The following is a 20854-nucleotide window of genomic DNA, read 5'->3' on the forward strand; positions in this document are numbered from 1 at the left end:
TGCTTTTCCAAGTTAGGACGAGTTTCACTCAGTTTTCTCTTTCAATCTATTTTATCACTTATTGTTTGGGTTTTTTCTTTTGAGTTACCTTTACAATTTTATTTTTTATCTCTCATTTTTCCTTATGGTTTTATTCCTTTGTTCTCCTTTTCATTGTTTTTTCCATTGCTAGGAACTGAGACCAAGCCCACATATTCCAGAGTCGGGTATTCTCCCTCTGAGCTATCCCCACAACTCAGTTGAGAAGAATTAAGTCCACCTCTGTCCACAACCCATTCCTACTCAAACTCTAGCAGATTTTCTTCCTTAAAGAACTGGGATGATAAAAGATCCAGACTTAGGAAGAGGCTAAAGTCCCACTAGCCCACAGTATCTGCAGAAAGAAAGAAAAACAGTAGTAGCTAACACCATATCTACACTTGTGCTGTAGATTGCAGCCACACCTGGTCAGATTGCTTACAGCTAAAAAAGAATGAAAGTGAGCACCACAGATGGGAAGATTTCAGGGCCTTCCAGAAAATTAGCAAAAATACTAGGTAAGAAAGATACAAGTTAACTTGCACCTGGTACCAAATGGACCTAACAAATACCCACATTATTACATTCAAGAGCTGTTAAATACACATTTTACCTAATAGCACATAGAACATTCTCTAGGATAGATTATGAGTGCTCATAAGCCTAGTCTTAACAATTTTTTAGAAACAGAATTCATGGGAAGTTTGTTTTCTGACCATAATGAATCAAGCTAGAAATCAAACACAAAAACTTTAAACACCATACAAATAGATGGAAAATAAGCAGCTTAATTTTGAACAACAAAGGAATTAAATAGGAAATAAGAAAAAATAAGTTCTTCTTGATAAAACAAAAATGGAGACACTAAATATCAAAACCTATGTGATGTAGCAAAAGCACTACTAAGGAAGTCCATAGCAGTCAATGTCCAAATCAAAAAAGTACACCATAAAAAAATATTTAAAAACATGAAGGAACAGATTACCACTGCATCTCAAGATACAAGTGAAACAAGAGCGGTCTTCATCCAAAAGTAACAGAAATTAAGATCAGAGCAGGAAAAATGCAATGGAGACAAAAATATAAAAGATCATTGGAATAAAGTTCTGGTTCCTCACGAAAGGAAAATGAAGGACACGAACCTATGCTAAACGAATTAAAACACAACAAGAGAGATAACTCAAACAACATCTGAGGTAAAAAGAAGACATTCCAACAACATCATAGGAAAACACATGGACAATGCTCATCACATGCAGATTCACAGCAGTGCCACAACCAAAGAAAGATGTATTTCTTTCACCCCTCCCTCGTGCATAGTGTACAAATGCCTGTCACTAACAGGTAGGGCAAGAAAACCTTTGAGTTACTCCTGTCCCTCTACAGTACAGGCTGATGTGACACTGAGCAGTGTAAATAGACTTATTGTTGCCCCATCCTCGAGGTACTGCCAGAAGAATTCCAACAGAAAGTTTGCCTGGCCACAGATTCATACTTCAACTTGCACCCACAGGCCACTCAGCTGAAGAGGTCTAGGAGAAAAGCCCTGGGTATCACATGAGCAAAGAAGGTCCCAAGAATTTATTTGCCCAGCTCAAACCATATCCAGTTCCCATTTGTTCTGTAATGGACACAACAGTTGACTCAGGCAGAAAGGAACCCCAGGCTTTTGCCCTATTCCAGGTATGAATGATTGTGGGGTTAAAGTATCATTTCTGAGAAAAAAAATAACCCTAAGTACTAACAGCATTTGGTGTCACCACATCTATGTGACTCTTACTGCCAGGTGACCCCCTATGTTATCTGAACATGCACTGCTGTCCTGACTGGTCTGAGTGTCAGATAGGTGGTGATGAAGTATGTAGGCCCATACCACTGTCTGGAAGACAGTTGTATCAGGTCTGCGCTACTGTTACAGACAGAGCCAGAGACTGACAAATAACACAGCTTATGCTAACAATGCCTAAAACCATTTAGAACATAATCAAAGCCATGAAAGCAGAAAATCTCCACACAATGTTTTCAAAACAACTCCTTCAAGTAGAGTACATAGAGCTGTGACTTATTCCTGCTTTAATGTTAAATTGCAATTTTAGACTTTCCAGGATGAAGTGGTAAAATGGAATTTCAACCAAAAGCAAGAAAATTGTCTCACAACAAAGATCCACAAATTGCAACCACAGTTGTCTTTTCAAAGAATCTTTAGACAAACCGTATCGCTAGAAGAAAAGCGTTAGAGCAGTTTTACACTCATGAAGCACAATTCTAAGCTTTAGGCAAAGTAGGGCAAAAGGATATACCCTGTAAATTCAGCAATTTCCCTTAATGTATTACTCTGAAATGTGAGTTTTGATTACTCATCAACACTGACGGTAAGTCAGCTCGTTAAATCTGCTTACTTAAGTGTTAAAAGCAGTCCTTACTCTCAAGACACATCCCACCTATGTCAGTGTTCAGAACTCCACAGAGTAAGAACTTCAAACTACACCGTGTACTTATATTTCTTATTTTACTTATTTCAGGAAATAAATAACCCGGCCTCGTATCTTCAATCTATGGTGTTGGTGTGTTTGTGATGTATGGCAAAATGGGACACAGTCAAATGCAGGTTTATTCATCTTCATAGTTGTTACCTTTGTGTTACAAAGCCATGTGAAGTTGTATTCCCTTATTTTCAGTTGTGAAAATAATTGGGAGAATGTTTTACAAACTGATCAATGACTCTGTTTCCTTAAAGACGTAGACGATTGAACTGTGTGCCAGACCTCACTTTATTAGAGTTAACAAATTTATAAAAAAGCAAATCTTAAAAACAGAGACTATGATACAAATTGCTAGTCAGATGTGCCAGTATGTGTATCATATCAGTACGTGTAACAACATGCCAGTAACACAAAGTAAGAAGACCAGATGCTCAACGTGACACTTTATTATAGTTTTATTTCCGTGAGTCTTGCATCAGGAAAACAGAGACCTCTTTTATTATGAGATTGGCTCTTCACTTGTACAATGCAATTTAATTAGAGTAAAATGACATTTTTACCTAACCTATTTTGTAAAAGTAAAAGTAAATGTTTTATGTACCACTACAACCTGTCTTGTTTCAAAACTTTTCTATGTAAATACAACAGCGTAGTTATTTTCACTTTCTTTTTCCCTTAAAACCTCAAGATAACTGGTTATCACTTAGTATTCAATTTCTCCAGCTGCTAATGTTACAAACCCCAAATTGCTACCCATGCTTTTAAATTTACATTTTGAAAATGCTTTTTTTTTGGTACAGTGGCAATGTAAATGACAAACAAGAATGTATAAAATACCGAAGTTTTAAGAATACAGATGGGTACATGCATTTCAAAAACAGATCGATATTCTTCAACTCCAAATGCAGATTTATGTTGATGAATTCTAAAAATTTATAAATTAGATTTAAAAAGTCTCCAGAGAACGTCCAGATAATTAGAACATAACGGTTCTGAAAGCGGCTAAAATCCATTCTGGTCACAAGGGAAACAACTGAGTGGTGGCATTCATTTACTAGAAATGAAGTATTGGTTTATCAGTGCACATGGTAGCATTACGTCTACGTTTTCACATGTCAGTTAACGCAACATCTTCAGTCTTCAAAGAAATATAACAAATACTTTTTAAAATGCAAACAAACCAATCTGCTTTCCTTGGCAAGCTAAATGAAGTCTTACTCTTAACAGCTGACGACCAAGATCCCGAATGTAGAACGACCCTGAGAATACTTGGGATATAACACATTGGGTTCAGCTTAGATCTGGAAGCAAGAAGAACAGGAGATGGATGAAAATAATCATTACAACATTCTACGCAATGTAAGATGCCCTTAAATTTCTATGAACATTCTGTATATCAAATTTTCCTCTATTCCTCTCTGTTGCCAGAATATCTTTCTCGCTTTCAGAATGTTATATGTTATGCATAATATCCTTATACGTGTTACACACTATCCATAATATCCACAATACAACTTAGCATCTCCTTCCTGCTCTGTTTCTAGAGATCTGCTTGTGTTGAGGCTGATCATACACACTAAGGAATATATATAATTCTTTCCGAATAGAAGTATCGCTAAACCAAATTCTCTAATTTGAGTCAATCTGGTCACAGGAGCAACACTAAATCTACCCTAACTTAATTTTAATTTAGTGTAATTTAAATTTTTGCAGATGTTCAAAGCTGTAAAAAGAGAGCTGCTCTAGAAGTAGTAGAGTCCTCAGGTCTTAAACAAAAGCAGCCTTTATGAAATAGTCAAAATACCAAATTTCCTTGATAGTCCCACTTCTTTCCAATCCCTTCCCCTCTCAGCCCACTCAAAGTGTTCCAGAAGAAATAGTTGCATAGATTATATTTTCTGGAAAACATGGTTAGTGTGCCTACACTCTCATCTAGTCTATCTAATCTGTGCACACAGCTTTGCATTAACACATACAGTCTGGACAGGATCTTTAATTATCTAAAACCAAGGTCAGCTGACAAAATGTTCAGATCTGCCCTTAAACCACAACCCAATAGTGACATGATACGTCAGTCTCTTATCTCAGGAAAGTATCATTAATATTGTTTTGTCATAAGACTCCTTTGGCTTAGGGTCCCGAAAGAGAAGTGTACAAAGAAATTAGAAGAACATGTTCACTACTCATCATTCTTCCTTTTTACACTTAGATAGCTTTAAGACTTATGTAACACTGGAGTGATGTATGTTTTAAAACTTGTATATACAATTTATAAACACACACATACACAATAGTGGTACAGAATAGGGGTAGAGGGTATGCTATTTTACAGTGTAAGTAATGTAAGTGGTTTGGAATAATGTAAAAATAAAAAATAGGATGGTATGATAAACCACGTATAAACAAATGCAAGTTGTAAAATTAGCTGATGTTTACTTGAATTGAAAATTTTCAACTTCTTTGAATAGCTTGAAGATGCTCTTACAAAGACATTAGGGAATAAAATTTTAGAGATCACTGTTTTTGATCAAGGATTCTCCATGAGGTGTGAACATCAGGGTCACCTGAGACCCAACTGACTCCCCCAAATTGGCCCTGTGCATTTTTGACAAGCTCTGGTAATTATGCCACATGCAATCTTTTTTGAAAAGTTACTCTACGTATTCTAAAATTTCAACTTAGTGTCTAATCAAACACTCATTATTTTGGCTTTATACATTTTCATTACTGGGGAATTAAAAGAAGAACCTCACTGAACTGTAAGCTATACTGCCATCCCAGTTACACACACACATTCACAGTATAAGTAATGTAAATGGTTTGGAATGGGATAGTGTGTATGTGTGTGTGTGTGTGTGTGTGTGTGTGTGTGTGTGAATGGATAGGTATACATACGTTTAAGAAAATAAATATTTTTGACTTAAATATACTGCAGATACAACAATGAAGGGCTAAGGATAAAGGTGAGTGGCAGAGGGCTTGCTAAGCATTACTTATACATATTTATGTTTACAAACATAAACATGAATATAAACACATAAGCAATTGTCATAATAAATGTGTATCAAGGAATTTCATTTAAATGTAGAACAGCAAAAGAACACTAAAAAACATAGTACTCTTGTGAGCTCACTACTTTATGCTAGGAAGAACAGCCGTTTTTCACAAATTAATCACACAGCAACTCCAAGTGAGGTTTAGGGCAACAGTGATACCTGATAAAATAACAGGATCCTGACAACATGCCTCCGTTGAAAGAAGGTTGTCAAAGGATGCTGCAATTTCAACGCTGTATCAAATAAGTCTTTTTAACACAAATATTTTGTTTCAGAAAAGGCATGAGCTCAAAACTGCTAAAATTCTTGGAAGACACTATGCTGACCCCTCTACCAGCAACGCACACACACAAAAGAAATTGTCAACGACTACCTCTTTACGTACTCTTCCTTAAAACAGCTAGGATTATGGCACGGCTTCTGCCAAAACTAATCCTGATTTTGAGAGAAAGAAATATCCCAAGGGATTATAAATCAGAGAATAAACAGCTTGTTTCTGGCTAGTTCCAAATATTCAAGTACTGAATATTCAAGCTCAGAAACATATCCTAAATTTATGTATTCAGCATAATGAAGCCAAAGGAAAATATCAGGGTAAGAAGGGGACTTTCTCCCAGATAAGACATATAATCCATAAAGAACATACACAAAACATCTGTAAGGGTCATAATACTTACATCATCAATGTCTTCATCATCATCTCCGACATCATCAAACTGGATTTCATCATCCTCTCTGGGACCAAATGTGTCCGTTTCATTGACTTTAGCTAAACATACAATAACAAAAATGCCCACTGAATAATCAAAATATTATTAAGTATTATTAAGAAAAGAAATGGGTCTGACATAAAACAATACACATTGATCTCAGAGATCAAATTAATAAAAGTCCCCCAGATGATCATTCATTTAAAAATTGTTACAAAAACAAGAGCCATGTGTTCTTTTGTTCAAAAGAGTATTTTAGTAAAGCCGACAGACTCTGATTAGACTCACTGAAAACCTTCAAAATATCCTTCAGAAAGGATTTGAGAAAGGCCTAGAAATATCCTCATAGTATGCAAGTTCTCACCAGTCAGAGAGACTTAGTCAAATACCTGTAAGACATAAAAGCAAAAAGAGCTGCTAGTTTTAAAAAGGCCAATAATTTCATGAGGATCATCATTGTTAGGAAGAATCTTACTATTTTTATGATAAAATGCACTGGAATTAAAAATAAACTAGCTGCCCTGTAAAGAAAACATTGAGGCTTACAAATTCATGCATGGTCTTAGTTTAGTCTTTCCAAGTTTTCAAGTGACAATGCTTTATGTTGGCCTTTCAGAAAGAAAATAAGTATTTTTGTTTTATATACCCTGTAGGTACAATCATGAATCATGAAGGGCTTGGGAATGTAACATGAGGATCCTGATGAAATTATTGGCAGTTTAAGTGTAGCAGCTCTGTTTTGGTTTTATTTCTTATGCGTAAGCATGAATTGAGTAAATCTTTCTGACTGATAAGATGTAGCTCAGTGGTTGAGTACTACATTATGTGAAGGCCCTGGGTTCTAATCCCAGCACTGCAATACAAAACCACACAACTCCTAACCATGCCAACACATAAGAGAACATTGTTCTCTATAAAAATCAAAACAAGTATCCTAATTGGTGATGCTTACATGAAAACTGCCAGTCTCTTGAGAATGGTGCAGCACACCAGCAACCCAAGCTACTCAGGAGACTGAGGCAGGGGGATCTCATCTGGGTACATAGTGAAACCCCCTATTAAAAGAAGTAACAAAATAAAGTTGCCAGCTACTTAAGAAGGTAGAGTAAGGAGGATCATATTTTGAGACCAGCCTGATCAAAAAAGTTAGCAAGACCCTATTTCAAAACAATAAACTGGGTGTGGTAGATGATTCCTATAATCCTAATTGTGAAATTAGGACGGTAGTCAGAAGCCAGCCTGAGGAAACCACAGACCCTATTTGAAAAGCAAGTGAAAGCAACTGACCTGGAGGTGTGACTTAAGAGGTAGTACACTTGACTAGTGACCCGAAGACCCTGAGTTCAAATCTACTATCAGGGGTCAGGCACAGTGGCTCACAGCTATAATCCCAGCTACTGGGAGGATTATGGTTCAATGCCAGCCCAGGCAAAAAGAAAATTGTTCAGATCACACCTCTGCAAATGAGCCAGGTCTGTGGCCCTCACTGCGTGGAAACCCATAGGTAGGAGATCACAGTCTGGGCTCATCTTGGACTAAGATATGAGACTGTATTTTTAAAAAATACCTTCAGTTCTGGAGGCATGGATCAAGTGCCTGCCTAGCATCACAGAAGTCTTGGGTTCAAAACTCAGTATTTAAAAAGGCAGGGGCAAGAGGAAGGGCATGAAGAAAAGAGAACAAAGGAGAGGGAGAAGGGGAAGGGAAAGAAAAGGAGGGAAGGAGAATGGGGAGAAAAGAAGAAGGAAGAGAAAAGAAGCCAGAGGAGGAGAAAGAAGAAAAAAAGAAAGAAGTGAAGCAAAGGAGGAAAAAAGAAGGGAGGAGAAGAAGAGAGGAAGAGGGGGAGAACAGGGAGGAGGAGAAAGAAGGAAAACAAGATAAAGGAGGAGTTGAAGTAGAAGGAGGAGGAGGAGAAGGAGAAAGTGGAGATGAGGAGGAGGAGGAGGAGAAGTAGATGGAGGAGGAGCAGTAGGAGGAGGAGGAGGAGAAGGCAGGTACGAGGACTAGGAGAAGACAGAGATGATGAGGAGGAGAAGTAGAAGGTGGAGGAGAAGGAGAAGGCAGGGATGATGAGGAAGAGAATTAGAAGGAGGAGGAGAAGTAGGAGGAGGAGGAGAAGGCAGGGATGAGGAGGAGGAGAAGTGAAGGAGGAGGGGGAGGAGAAGGTGGGGATGAGGAAGAGAAGGAGGAGGAGGAGGAAGAGAAGGGATGAGGAAGAGGAGGAGGAGAAGCAGGAGGAGCAGGAGAAGGAGGAGAACCCTAGTACCAAAAAAGGAGGAGAGAGTAAGAAAAAGTTTCCTAAATGGCATTCTTGGATGCTCTATATTCAAAGCTTATAAACTCACCAACTGCTCACCAAAAGAACATTTTTTAGTGATTCCTACTTAACTTTCTAAAATGCTACCATACTTAAAATTTTGTAACACACAACAGACCCAATTCTACCAAAATCCCTCATGTTATCCCTAAGGAACCATAACAGCACATGACAGCATTTGGTAACACTATAGACATTACCATGTTCTGGAAGCTCTCCGTATGCCTTCTGGCTTCTAGCTTCATTTGCATTACACTTCAAAATTACATCAGCTTTTTTATCCTTAGAAATAATTAATGTTTTAAACTGGTGAGAACAAAGTATCATTTGTTTCCTAACTCTTTTCAAGTTACACACACTAAGGAAAAACTCACTCCGTGTTTACTTACAAACTTGTGCGTCTTTCACAAACAAACAAATGCCAGGTACAAGTGGCTCATGCCTGTAACCCTACCCACTGGGGAGGCAGAGATCACAAGGATCGCAGTTTGAAGCCAGTGCTGGCAAAATAGTTCAGGAGACCCTACCTTAAAAAATCCCATCACAAAAAAGGGCTGGCGGAGTGGTTCAAGGTGTAGGCCAAGAGTTCACACCCCAGTACCACAACAAACAAACAAACACAAACAACCTTTGGGTGTAAATTAACAAAAAGAAGGGTAGGGTGCATATAACTAATAGCAATTCATAAAAGGACCTTTTACAGATTTAATCTTCATAAAAGCAGAACAGACAACCTTCCCCTTCATCTTACTTAGTAATACTTTTGATTAGAAGTCTCTTGAAGCACAAAAACTGCAATGTGAACTTTGTAAGTGAAACACAATTGAAAACTGAAAAAGAGTATAATGGGTTCTAGAAAAACATATCAGTGTGAAGTTGGGCCTGAGCTGAGTGGCTTTTGCTTCCCTCATTATTCTGTTCAGTTGATGCTTGTGTAACTATTTTCTCCCTGCATCCTGTTTCCTATCTTAATGACTTTGTATAGAATTAGTTAAAATGTTTCAGCCCTTTCCCTGGGTACTGGCCATTCCTAGATTGTAGGAAAGGTCACAATCAGAAGAGCTCTCAGGAAAATGTGAAGCAGAGACTTACTGTGACAAAATCCAGACACCTGGACCTCTAAACAACAAGCTTTCTGCACAATTGCTGCTTTCTTACCTTCACAGGTCTGGGATGCTCTGCAACCTGCAGACTAAGCTAAAACGCTCTCGCCCACATCGTAAAACCTCTCATTACTAAAGATTAAAATGCTACTCTGGCACCAGGTGACTGAGACTGAGAACATTCCCAGAAACGATGTTATACACATCTTCTCTTGGCAGCATCACGTAAGATGGCCTACCATGGGTAATTCTGCTGTCACCAGAGAACCAAGAGACAGAGTGACAAGATAATACAAAGTGCTAATGCTTCCATGTTAGCAGCTGCACAGCCAGACTTTTCATGTTTGCAACTGGTTCTTAGGATTTATTGCCAATCAGAATGATCTGTGCAGTTTCAAAATACTTAACTCCTTTCTAAGACTGAGAGTAGATGTGGGGCATACCCTCAGAAACTGAATTTTGAAAAGCTCTTTCCAATGGGTGGTTTTGGTGCAAACATCCCTGAGAAGCACAGATTTAAAATGCTCAACTTTTAAAGAACCTGACTCAGCTAGACTGGTGATTGGGCAGAAGTTCCTGTTGATGCCTTACAATTAATTGCAAAGAAATCCAAAGAGAGGCAAGTAAAATAATCATGGTGATTCACTGACCATATGAAGTGAACCAGTATTTCCAAAATTGTATGTGCAGACAAATACACAAAGATTTTATTAAAACGCACATGGGATTCAAATTTGAATGAAAAATATGTAGTTTCAAAGAAAACCTGTAACTTTCTACTTTGGAAGTTTTTATAAAAGAAAATTACTATATGATTGAGTCTATTACAACAGAGGCACAGAACAGTCATAGTGGAGGAGAATCCAATGGTTAACCAGACTCCACTTTGTCTCTCACACAGTGTCCTTTTCTGAGTTGCTCTTTCCCCCTCAGATTATTTTAATTCTGGCATTGTGGATCTGACCAAAGTCCGTCCTGTGAAGCAAAGGGAGGTTGCCACCAGAGCAGCAGCACTTCGTGTCATGAATCAGGGATGATGATTATTCAGATTATGCTCCCACCAGGAGCACTAGCTGTGCAAACACCCAAGTCTTGCCTTTGTTCTTTCCCTGCTATATGACCTCAAGGCTGTTCCTAACTCCCCTTAGACCTGTCTTCCCAGAACAAGCACACTGAAGCTTTCCCATTATATCATCAACTTCTCCAGTCTGTTTTTCTTTAGCCACCAGTTAGCTGGGCCTCACAGAGAAGGGCTATTGCTCCAAGAGAGGGGCTTGTGACAGACACCAAGACTCACTGAAATTCTCTAACGAGTTGAGAATACTGCCAAAGTCTGTCACTATCCATTCTGTCAGAAGTCTGAAAATAACTGAATGCACGTGATAATCTGAAGAGTGCTTATTGGAGAAAAATGGGAGACTGTCAGAAGACCAAGCTCTCTAGTATTTTAACCTGCCCTGTCCTAAGACTCTATTCCTATGCCTCTCATATCTGTTCCATGTAGCCATGAAAATCAGCAACGCAGCAGCCACTGGAAGATGTAGAACAAGTTCTGACCTCTGTCAAAACACCACTCTCTACAGAGCTATTCTTCCGGGAGTACCCGGAAGCTCCCCCTTACAGTAAAGCTTTCCTTTATTTGAAATAATTCCAAGCTTATTTACTAGCAATATTCCACCACCCTTTGTCCAGAGGATTCAGAGAAAAATAGTCTATGCAATGCCTTTAAGCAGAGGTAACATCTGGGGAAAAAAACCCAACGAAAGAAATGTAAAAGTGTTAGAAGTCGATGTCCATAGGAGATTAGAACACCCCAGCACACTTCTGTGAATCTAGAAAGCCCGAGCAGATGCTCACAAAAGAGAAGACACTAATCTCTTACCCCTGAAAGGCCTTAATCTCAGCTCTGATTGATCTTGAGACTCTGCAAAGCACGAGATGAAAACTAGGGATGAATGGTCTGTTGATTGGCTTGGTGTATCCCAACTTGTACAAAGTCACCCTCATAGACTGGGAGGCTTACCATTGTGCGTAGTTGCTGTTGTTGGGTTTTGAGACTGTCTTGCCATGTAACTAACCCGTGAACTCAGGCTCCTACACATTCCACCTCCCAGGTACCAGGATTATTGGTGGTATCAGGACACCTGGCAGGCTTCCTGCTTCTAACAAAATCTCAACCAAAAACATGAACTGTCCACTAAAGGAACCAAGCAGTTAAGGCCACAGAATTTGCTCAGAAAAGTCACTAAGCAAAAAAGCAACAGCAACCAATTTAAGACTTGCTACATTGTATTTGACATGTTCAGTTTTCAACAATAACACCACCAAAAAGTAGGAGACCTTGAGAACACAAAGTACGGCCTCCAACAAGACAAAAAAAGAGTCACCTCAAAAAATATCTTACAGAGGCCAGAAGTTGGACATTACATCAACTACTATAAATACATTTAAAGAATTAAAGGAAAACACATCTACAAATACTGATGGGATGATGACACTGATGTCTTATAGCAGGGAGGAGGACCAGAAGAGAAACAGACAGGCTGTGTTTGGTAATGAGGCAGGGGGAAGGGATGGCAAAGCAGAGAGATAAAACACTGAAACATGAAGAAGGTCACATAGCCCTGGGGGAATGGAATAGCCAGTAAAGTCACCTGCAGCCAAATGTGGGCTGAGGTTTGCTTCTTGCTTCTGTAACCTGCTTGCAAGGGTATATAACGTGAGACCCCTTTGCTCTCAGGGGCTCAGCCCTTGGACGACACGAGTCCACTGGGTCTGTGCCGGCACAATTAAACCATTGCTTCCTGCTGAACTGCCTCAGTGTCCTGTATCTCAGCTTGAGATTCCCGCAACAGTCTCACTAAATGGAAAATGAAAATGAAAACACAGAACTTCTCCAAAGAAACAAATTCCAAACCAGGCATGGCTGTTCAAGTCTGTGTTCCTGGCTGCATGGGAGGTGGAGATCCGGGAGGATAGTGGTTCCAGGCCAGGGTAGGCAAAAAGTTCACACGACCCCCTCTCAACCAATGGCTAGGCACGGTAGTACGGGGCTGTGGTTCCGGCTGCACAGGGAGGCCCAGTAGGAGAACCACGGCCCAAGGTGGTCCCACGGCATAAAGTGGGACCCTATCTCAAAATTGGCCGATGCAGAAAAAAAAGAGCTGGCGGGGTGGCTCAAGTAGTAGTGCTGGCCTGCCTACCAAGTTCAACCTCCAGCTAAGCCAACTGCAATTAGGATAATAATAAAAGGTAAAAAACTGAATAGCTGACTTGACAGGGCCACTGTATAATGAGAAGAAACAACTGGACAAATGATCAACAAGGAAATAAGAGGACCTGAAGTGTAGGGCAGCGAGACCTAACAGATACCTACAGAAACCTGCAAAGCACAGCAATAGACACACTGGAAACTTCACAGTATCATAACTTAAAAGGGATGAGTTTCTTCTACATGAAAATCAAATGGATTTCACAAACTCACAAAGCATATGCAGTTTCAAGCTTGAGCTTACAGAGGGCTATGTATGACCACAGCTTTTGTGCTCATCCTAAATTGACAGCATATGCTTAAAGAACAGTTTGTATTTTGACCATTTGCATGCACATCACCGTGCTCCACCAGCAGGCTATCTAAAGACCATAAGGCCCAAGAGAATGGAAGAGTTGACTTATTCAGCTGCATTCCTAGAATAACAGTTTCCCAGACCATTACATTTAAAAAATGAAGACGTAAGTAATGAACTGGGTGTGGGGGGGCTCACCTACAGTGCCAGCTACACGGGAGGTTGAGGCAGGAGGATCACTTGAGTCCCGGAACCCAGGTTGATACCCTGGGCAATGCAGCAAAACTCCTTTTCCCCAGTAAAAATACATTAAGGTGGTAAGTGACTGGAACTCCACAGGATTACTAAATTTTTGTTCTACCAAGGGAGAATAGGATCAAAGTACATTGTGTGCATGTAGGGAAAAGTCATAATGAAATCCACTGAAACAAACAATAAACAAACAAACTGTGAGACAGATGTTTCTGAGGGGACTGTGGGGGACCCAAAGAGTAATGGGGTGAAGTGATCAGAGTGCACTGCATGCATATATGGAAATATCACGATGAACGACCCCCACACACATAGTACAACTGACATGCCCTAACAAGAAAGTGGGGGAAAACAAGAAAGGAAGACTCCTTTGTAAAATGAACACCACCTCCCTAGGCTGTCATTCTTTTTAGGAAATGTAATTTAGAACCGCTAAAGAAAATGGACAGTTTTGCCATTTTACCATAAGAGCAGTGAAAAACGTCAGCTTGAGCCATTATTACTTCACAGACCAGTGTTGGGGAATCGCCATCTCTTAACATCCTAGAGCATCTAACACACGGCCTTCAGAAGAACGAGAACAGAAGGATCTGTGGTTTTTATCTACACCTACCAGGGATTATTTATTGTATCGTATATTTAAAATAGTAAGAGAAAAAAGCATTTTCCCACAAGACACATATACTATTAATCAACTTGGAGAATTATTCTGAACAATAAAAGAGCCATAATCTCTGACTCAAGGGTCCATAATAATGTTAAATGGCAGAATGGTGAGAGAGCCTATGGGCAGGAACTGGCCAAAGATGCCAATACTGTGATTTCAAACATTAACCACTAAGTAACAAGGACCCAGTACAAATTCAAATGAGATTTTTTTTTTTACCTGATAGTCTCGTAGACCAACCAATATAACATCTGAGGTGTTTATCCAAACCTGTAAAAGACAATTTCCTGCATATTATTTAAAAGATATATGGTACAGAACAATGTTAGATGTGTGTCCCCACAAACTAGATCCTCAATTTCCCCACTTTGGGAAAAGCATCTGTCGAGAATTAGGTTGCAAAAGGGACAAGGTGGTGGTGCAGGCCTGTAATCCTAGCTGTAAGGAATTATTTCTATTTTCTTATATTTGCTGAGGCTTGCTTTGTGCCATAGAATATGACCTATTTTGGAGAAGGTTCCACGGGCTGCTGAGAAGAATGTATATGGTGTAGAAGTTGGATGAAATGTTCTGTAGACATCAAGTAGGTTCATTTGATCTATTGTATATTTTAGATCATGGATTTCTTTATTGATTTTTTTGTTTGGATGACCTATCTATTAATGATAATGGGGTGTTAAAGTCTCCCACAACCACTGTGTTGGAGTTGATATATGCTTTTAGGTCTTTCAGGGTATGTTTGATGAAATTGGGTGTGTTGACATTGTGCATACAGGTTGATAATTATTATTTCCTTTTGGTCTATTTCCCCTTTTATTAGTATGGAATGTCCTTCTTTATCTCATTTGATCAATGCATATTTGAAGTCTACTGTGTCAGAGATATGTATTGGACTCCTGCCTGTTTTGGGGGGCCATTGGCTTGGTAAATCTTCTTCCAGCCTTTCATCCTAAGCCTATGCTTAGGATGTCAGTGAGGTGGGTCTCCTGTAAGCAACAAATTATTGGATCTTCCTTTTTAATCCATTTCATCAAGTGGTGCCTTTTGATGGGTGAATTAAGTCCATTAACATTAAGTGTTAGTACTGATAGGTATGTGGTGATTCCTGTCATTTAGTTGTCTTAGTTGTTTGAAGGTTTGATTGTGTATACCTTGTGTATACCTAGGTTGAGGTTACTCTCTACTTTCTTGCTTTTTCTTTTCCTGTGATTTGGTGCTTCCTGTCTTTCATGGTTAAGTTGGGTTTCACTTTCTGTGTGCAGAATCCCTCGAAGAATCTTTTGTAGTGGTGGTTTTGTGGTGACATTTTGTTTTTCTTTCTGCTTATCATGGAAGACTTTTACTGCTCCATTTATTTGGAATGATAGTTTTGCTGGGTAGAGTGTCCTGGGGTTGAAGTTATTTTCATTTAGTGCCCAGAAGATCTCACCCCATGCTCTTTTGCTTTTAATGTTTCTGTTGAGAAGTCTGCTGTGATTTTGATGGGTTTACCTTTGTATGTTACTTGTTTTTTCTCTCTTACAGCCTTCAATATTCTTTCCTTAGTTTCTGAACTTGTTGTTTTAATGATGATATGTTGTGGGGTAGTTCTATTTTGATCTGGTCTGTTTGGTATCCTGGAGGCCTCTTGCATCTGTATGGGAATATCTTTCTCTAGATTTGGGAAATTTTCTGTTATTATTGTGTTGAATATATTACACATTCTCTTGGCTTGCACCTCTTCTCCTTCTTCAATGCCCATAATTCTCAAGTATGGTCTTTTGATGGAGTCGGTGAGTTCTTGCATTTTCTTTTCACAGGTCTTGAGTTGTTTAATTAATAGTTCTTCAGTTTTTCCTGTAATTACCATTTCATCTTCAAGTTCTGAGATTCTGTCTTCTGTTTGTTCTATTCTGCTGGATTGGCCTTCTGTTTTATTTTGCAGTTCTGTTTTGTTCTTTTTTCTGAGGTTTTCCATATCCTGGCTGGTTTCCTCTTTAATGTTGTCTATTTCTGTCATGAGTTCATTTATCTGTTTATTCATCATGTTCTCTCTTTCACTTTGGTGTTTATACAGTGCTTCTATGGTTTCCTTTATTTCTTCTTTTGCTTTTTCAAATTCTCTATTTTTGATGTCTTGGAATTTCTTGAGTGTCTCCTGTACATTTTGGTTGACCCTATCCAGTATCATCTCTATAAAATTCTCATTGAGTACCTATAGTATGTCTTCTTTTAGATTATTCTTATGTGCTTCATTGGGTTCTTTGGCATAGTTTATCTTCATTTTGTTGGAGTCTGGATCTGAGTATCTGTTTTCTTCATTCCCCTCTGGTTCCTGTACTAATTTTTTTGCTGTTGGGAAACTGGTTTCCCTGTTTTTTCTGTCTTCCTGTCATTGCCCTTAGTGTTGTTACTGTCCCTGTACTGCATGCAATTAAGTATTTTCTAGCTTGTAATAATATATTTAGAATGGAAGGGTGAGAGAAGCTGGAAAGTAAAGAAGTTAAAGAAAAAGGGAAAAACAAATAAACAAACAGTAGGAAAAAACAAAACAAAGAATCAAACAAAAACGTTTCAGAGATATAAACAGGGAGTGTTTGTGTACTAATCGATAGTAAGCTGAACAGGCATTAGAGAGACAGAGAGAGGATTGAGAATCAAAAATAAAAGGAATAATGATAAGAATAAAAATAACAAGTAAGTAAATGAAACATATATTATATACATATATATATATATATATATATAAAATAAGATAAAACAAAATGAAAAATAGAAAGTAAAAAAAACCCTCCAAGTTCAAATGCAATGAAGTTTCAGTCTTAATAATTTTGGTGTCCATCTCAGTCTCCATTCCTGGAGATGGTGCCTTAGATGTTGTTCTGTAGTTGTCTCATCAAAGGGGACACATAAAGTAGAACAACACTGCACAAAAAAAAAGCCCACAAAGTGTCCCAAGTTCAAATGCAATACAGTTTCAGTAAGTTTTTCAGCTTGCAGGTGTAGTTCAGTTGTTTTCTCATCAAAGGTAGCGAGAGAAAAAAAAAGAGTCTGCAGACAGGTCTGTGAATGGTATCTGCGGCTGTGGCTTGCCTGCCCACTGATGTCAGCCTGCTGTTGCTGCAGGCATTACTTATGCAGATCTCTCTGGGGTGAGCTTAGCAATCACCTGGCCCCACAGGCTTTGTTTACTCAGAGCTCTCCTGTGCATGAGCCACTGCTACTAGCTTTCCCCTTTCCAAGCACAGGCTTTCTCTGGCCTGTGTGTTTGTTTACAGCTCACATGGGAAGTGCATCTTCCCTCCTCTCCTGTGGAGTTTTCCTCCCTCCACCATTCTCACAAACTTTCCTGCTCCTGGTTGCTGGGCGCATACCCCCGCTCCCACCAGAGCCTCTCAGGCCAGGCCTGGCTTGTTTATTTACAGCTCCAGGAAGGATTCCCCTCACCCCCTCTTCAGTGCTCAGTATGCCACACTCTCTTTGCAACGTGTCTTTATTGTTCTTATTGCTTATTACTCAGTTTCTCTTTTTTCCCCAGGTGGAGGTCGGTCTGTCCAGGGGTCTATGCTGTTCTGGCCAGGGTTGTCTGTTTGAGTACCACTTACCACTTAGCTCATCTTGTCCACTTCTCCCAAGCCATCTGGGCACGGGCAACTGGTAGCCTGGGGGCCCTCCTGGTTTCTCCATTTAACATGAAGTAGAGATTCTGTGCTGGCTGGAGGTGTGGAGGGGTCAAAGTTTTGCCTCTTCTTGGTGGTTTTGCCTGCAAGGTGTGTCTCCAGCGTCTCTCCAAGATTTTACTATAAGAGGAACGCTTTCTGCTTTCTTCCTCTAGCTGCCATTTTGGAATTCCTCAGTTAAGTTCATCTTGAAGTTTAATCTTGCTTTTCTGTGAGTCTTTATGCATTCCCAGATTCAAGGAACAGAGAGCATTTTGGTGAATAATAAATTATCTTTAAAGAATAGGGACAAATTAAAGGCATAAGCTTTACCAACAACCACACATATCAAAACAATGAAAAAGAAGTATGAAACCAGAGGAAGAACATATTATCCCATATGTTATTGATATAAAACAGATAACTAATCATGATGAGACAAATAAAAATGTTAGAACAAGTACAAAACTATTTATATGTATAAATATATATATGTTTATTTATTTATATGTAAATATGTATAGATATCTCAAATTACCTATCTGTCTCTCTGTATATATACAAGAAGGTAACATTGGTGTCTACTTGGGGGAAGTTTACAATAAAAGTAAAATAAAATAATGGGCAATAATATTAAATTTATAAAAAATAAAAATGTTAAAATATCTATATTTTTGTGAGACTGGCATTAAATAGTAAGTTTAGATTTACCAAATTATTTGTTCATGAAGAAAGGTGAAGAATAACTTCTAAAATAATAAACTTAAACATAACAATACAGTGAAAATTGAAAAGAAGTTAAAGTCAGCACCAAATAATGTAGGCAAATGAGGGAAAAAAATCAAACTTTTGCTGACAAGGAGGAAACAAATCAAAAAGCACTCAAAACACATATATCATTAATTACAACAACCACAAATTAACAAAACCCTCCATTTAAGTGATAATGCATTTTCATTTTCAATATTAAAAAATCTAGGTGTAACATGCTTGGACTGTTAAAGGGAAGATCTAGTAGGTTACAGAATGTACCAAAAGTTTTTGTGCAGCGCTATAAACAATTTAAAAACAAATATGAGAAAGATATCAATTGTTATTAATTATACATTTGAAAATACTTTAAAAGGTTTTCTTGGGTTTGAATTATCCCTCCGAACTCATATATTGTAGTCCTAACCTCCATTGCCTCAGACGGTGAAATTGTTTGAAACTAGGGTAAACTCAAATGTAATTTATGAGGTTATGATGGGGTGATAGTGGAGTAGGGTGTATGCTAATATAATGTGACTCATGTCTTCACACAATGGACAGTTTGAGACAGACTCTTCCAGATAAAATGCTATTTTAGCACCAAGGCAAAAATCAGTGGGATGCATGCATAAGCCAGTGCATTTCAGATTTCAAGCAAACCATTGGAAAGCTATAAGAAAGTCAAGGAACAAATTGTCTCTCTCAGTCCTAGAAGAAAACAATATAACTGACAGTTTTATTTCTGACTTCTGGGCTCCAGAACTGAGACAAAGAATTTCTATTATAGAGTCCACCTCCTTTGTAACACACTGTTACAGCAGCAAGCTGTAAAAGAGCCAAATTCTCTAGCTCTGCAATTACAATTACAAAAACCATTCTGCAATTACAAAAACCATTCAAGAAATGTTATAAATTTGGTAATCTCTTATAATATGTAAATGTACTTAATATATACTTTATCATCTTTTTATTGTTGTGCTGGGTGGCAATACATTGTAGCACTTACAGAAGTTCTTATAATGTATCAAATTTATCATAATTGAATTCCCTTTTTCCACCATTTCCTTCATCATTTGTCCATAACAAATAATAATAATAATAACTTCTTGACTGTAATAATAATTTTCTGTGTAATTATTGAGATAATCTATTCCTCACAATCTCTTCACATGTTCTATTTCACAGATTCATGGACACATCAACAAGGGCGTTTAGGTAAGATTAATTTAGATGTTTATTTCTTTATTTGGCAGATGTGGGTTTTGAATATAGGGCCATGCACTTCTTAGGCAAGCACCTATCTCTTGAGGCATGCTATTGTCTTTATTTAATTTATTTTGGACATTGAAAGATGTTAATATCCATGAATCTCTTAAATTTCATATTTTTCTGATTTGTAAAATTTTAACAACTATATTTTCCTTAAGTTTATTCAAATATTGCACTATGGATATTTATAATATTTGAATATTTGAAGAAATTAAAAATAGATATATGATTTTAGTTTAGCACTTTTTATATTAATGAAAATGTAGATAATATAGCCAAGCCCACAATCATAATTGTCTATAGTGAAAGTAAATAATACTCAGGTTGCATTTCAGTTTCAAATAAATCCTTTAAAACTTAAAATTGTGTACATATCCTTAAAAGGAAAATTTTCTAAAAGTTCATAATTTCTAAATCATTATAGTGTGACAGAAGTCCCTCCAATAGTATATTATAATAAAATATAAAATAAATCACCAAATATAAAGTAAAATTACTTGCCTGATACCAGTAGCTCATACTTGTAATCTTAGCTACTTGTGAGACTCAGATTAGGAAGATTGTAGTTTGAGGCCACTCTTGGCAAATAGTTAGTAAGACCCCATCTCTAAAATAGCCAGACCAAAAAAAAAAATGAACTGAATGTGTGGCTCAAGCAGTAGAGTATCTGCTTTGGTAGCATGAAACCCTGAGTTCAAACTTTGGTCCCCATCCTCTTGTTACTTATTGTGCTAATAAACACATTCATATGAAAAGGATATAACAAATTAATTTAGTATGCAAAATACAAAATGAAATTGATTTTTTGACTACATGTGTTAATACCTTAATAATGATTTTAAGATACAGATAATATTTAAATAAAAATTTTATTGAAATGAAAATCAATAAATATATCTTCCTTCATAATGTTAAAATCAACAGTCCGTTTTTTAATAAGAAATTATTAGAGTTCCATATCTTCATAATTTTTCTAAATCAAAGTCAAGAAAGCTAACCTTTATTATGTATCAGGATGATTTCAA

General features: G+C 37.8%; 1 protein-coding gene across 4 annotated transcripts in view; it reads right to left on the reverse strand.

Annotated features, from left to right (window-relative positions):
* Window positions 1-2931: 2931 nt before the first annotated feature.
* LOC141419938 (eukaryotic translation initiation factor 1A, Y-chromosomal-like) overlaps window positions 2932-20854 on the reverse strand; it is a 38982-nt gene continuing 21059 nt past the window's right edge. Inside the window, exons 1-5 of one of the 4 annotated variants that reach the window (XR_012444663.1) lie at window positions 17757-18235; window positions 14392-14442; window positions 7220-7322; window positions 6235-6326; window positions 2932-3802 (exon numbers count right to left, since the gene is read on the reverse strand). Coding sequence is in view for 3 of the 4 variants with exons in the window: in XM_074064478.1 (XP_073920579.1) it covers window positions 3797-3802; window positions 6235-6326; window positions 7220-7322; window positions 14392-14442 (252 nt within the window). In the remaining variant the exon portion in view is untranslated. Of the gene's footprint in view, window positions 3803-6234; window positions 6327-7219; window positions 7323-8784; window positions 8867-14391; window positions 14443-17756; window positions 18236-20854 lie in introns of those variants that run through there. The other 3 variants (XM_074064479.1, XM_074064478.1, XM_074064480.1) reach the window with 3 other exon arrangements.

The sequence above is a fragment of the Castor canadensis genome, chromosome X (genome assembly GCF_047511655.1).
Source record: "Castor canadensis chromosome X, mCasCan1.hap1v2, whole genome shotgun sequence".
Taxonomy (NCBI): Eukaryota; Metazoa; Chordata; class Mammalia; order Rodentia; family Castoridae; genus Castor; species Castor canadensis.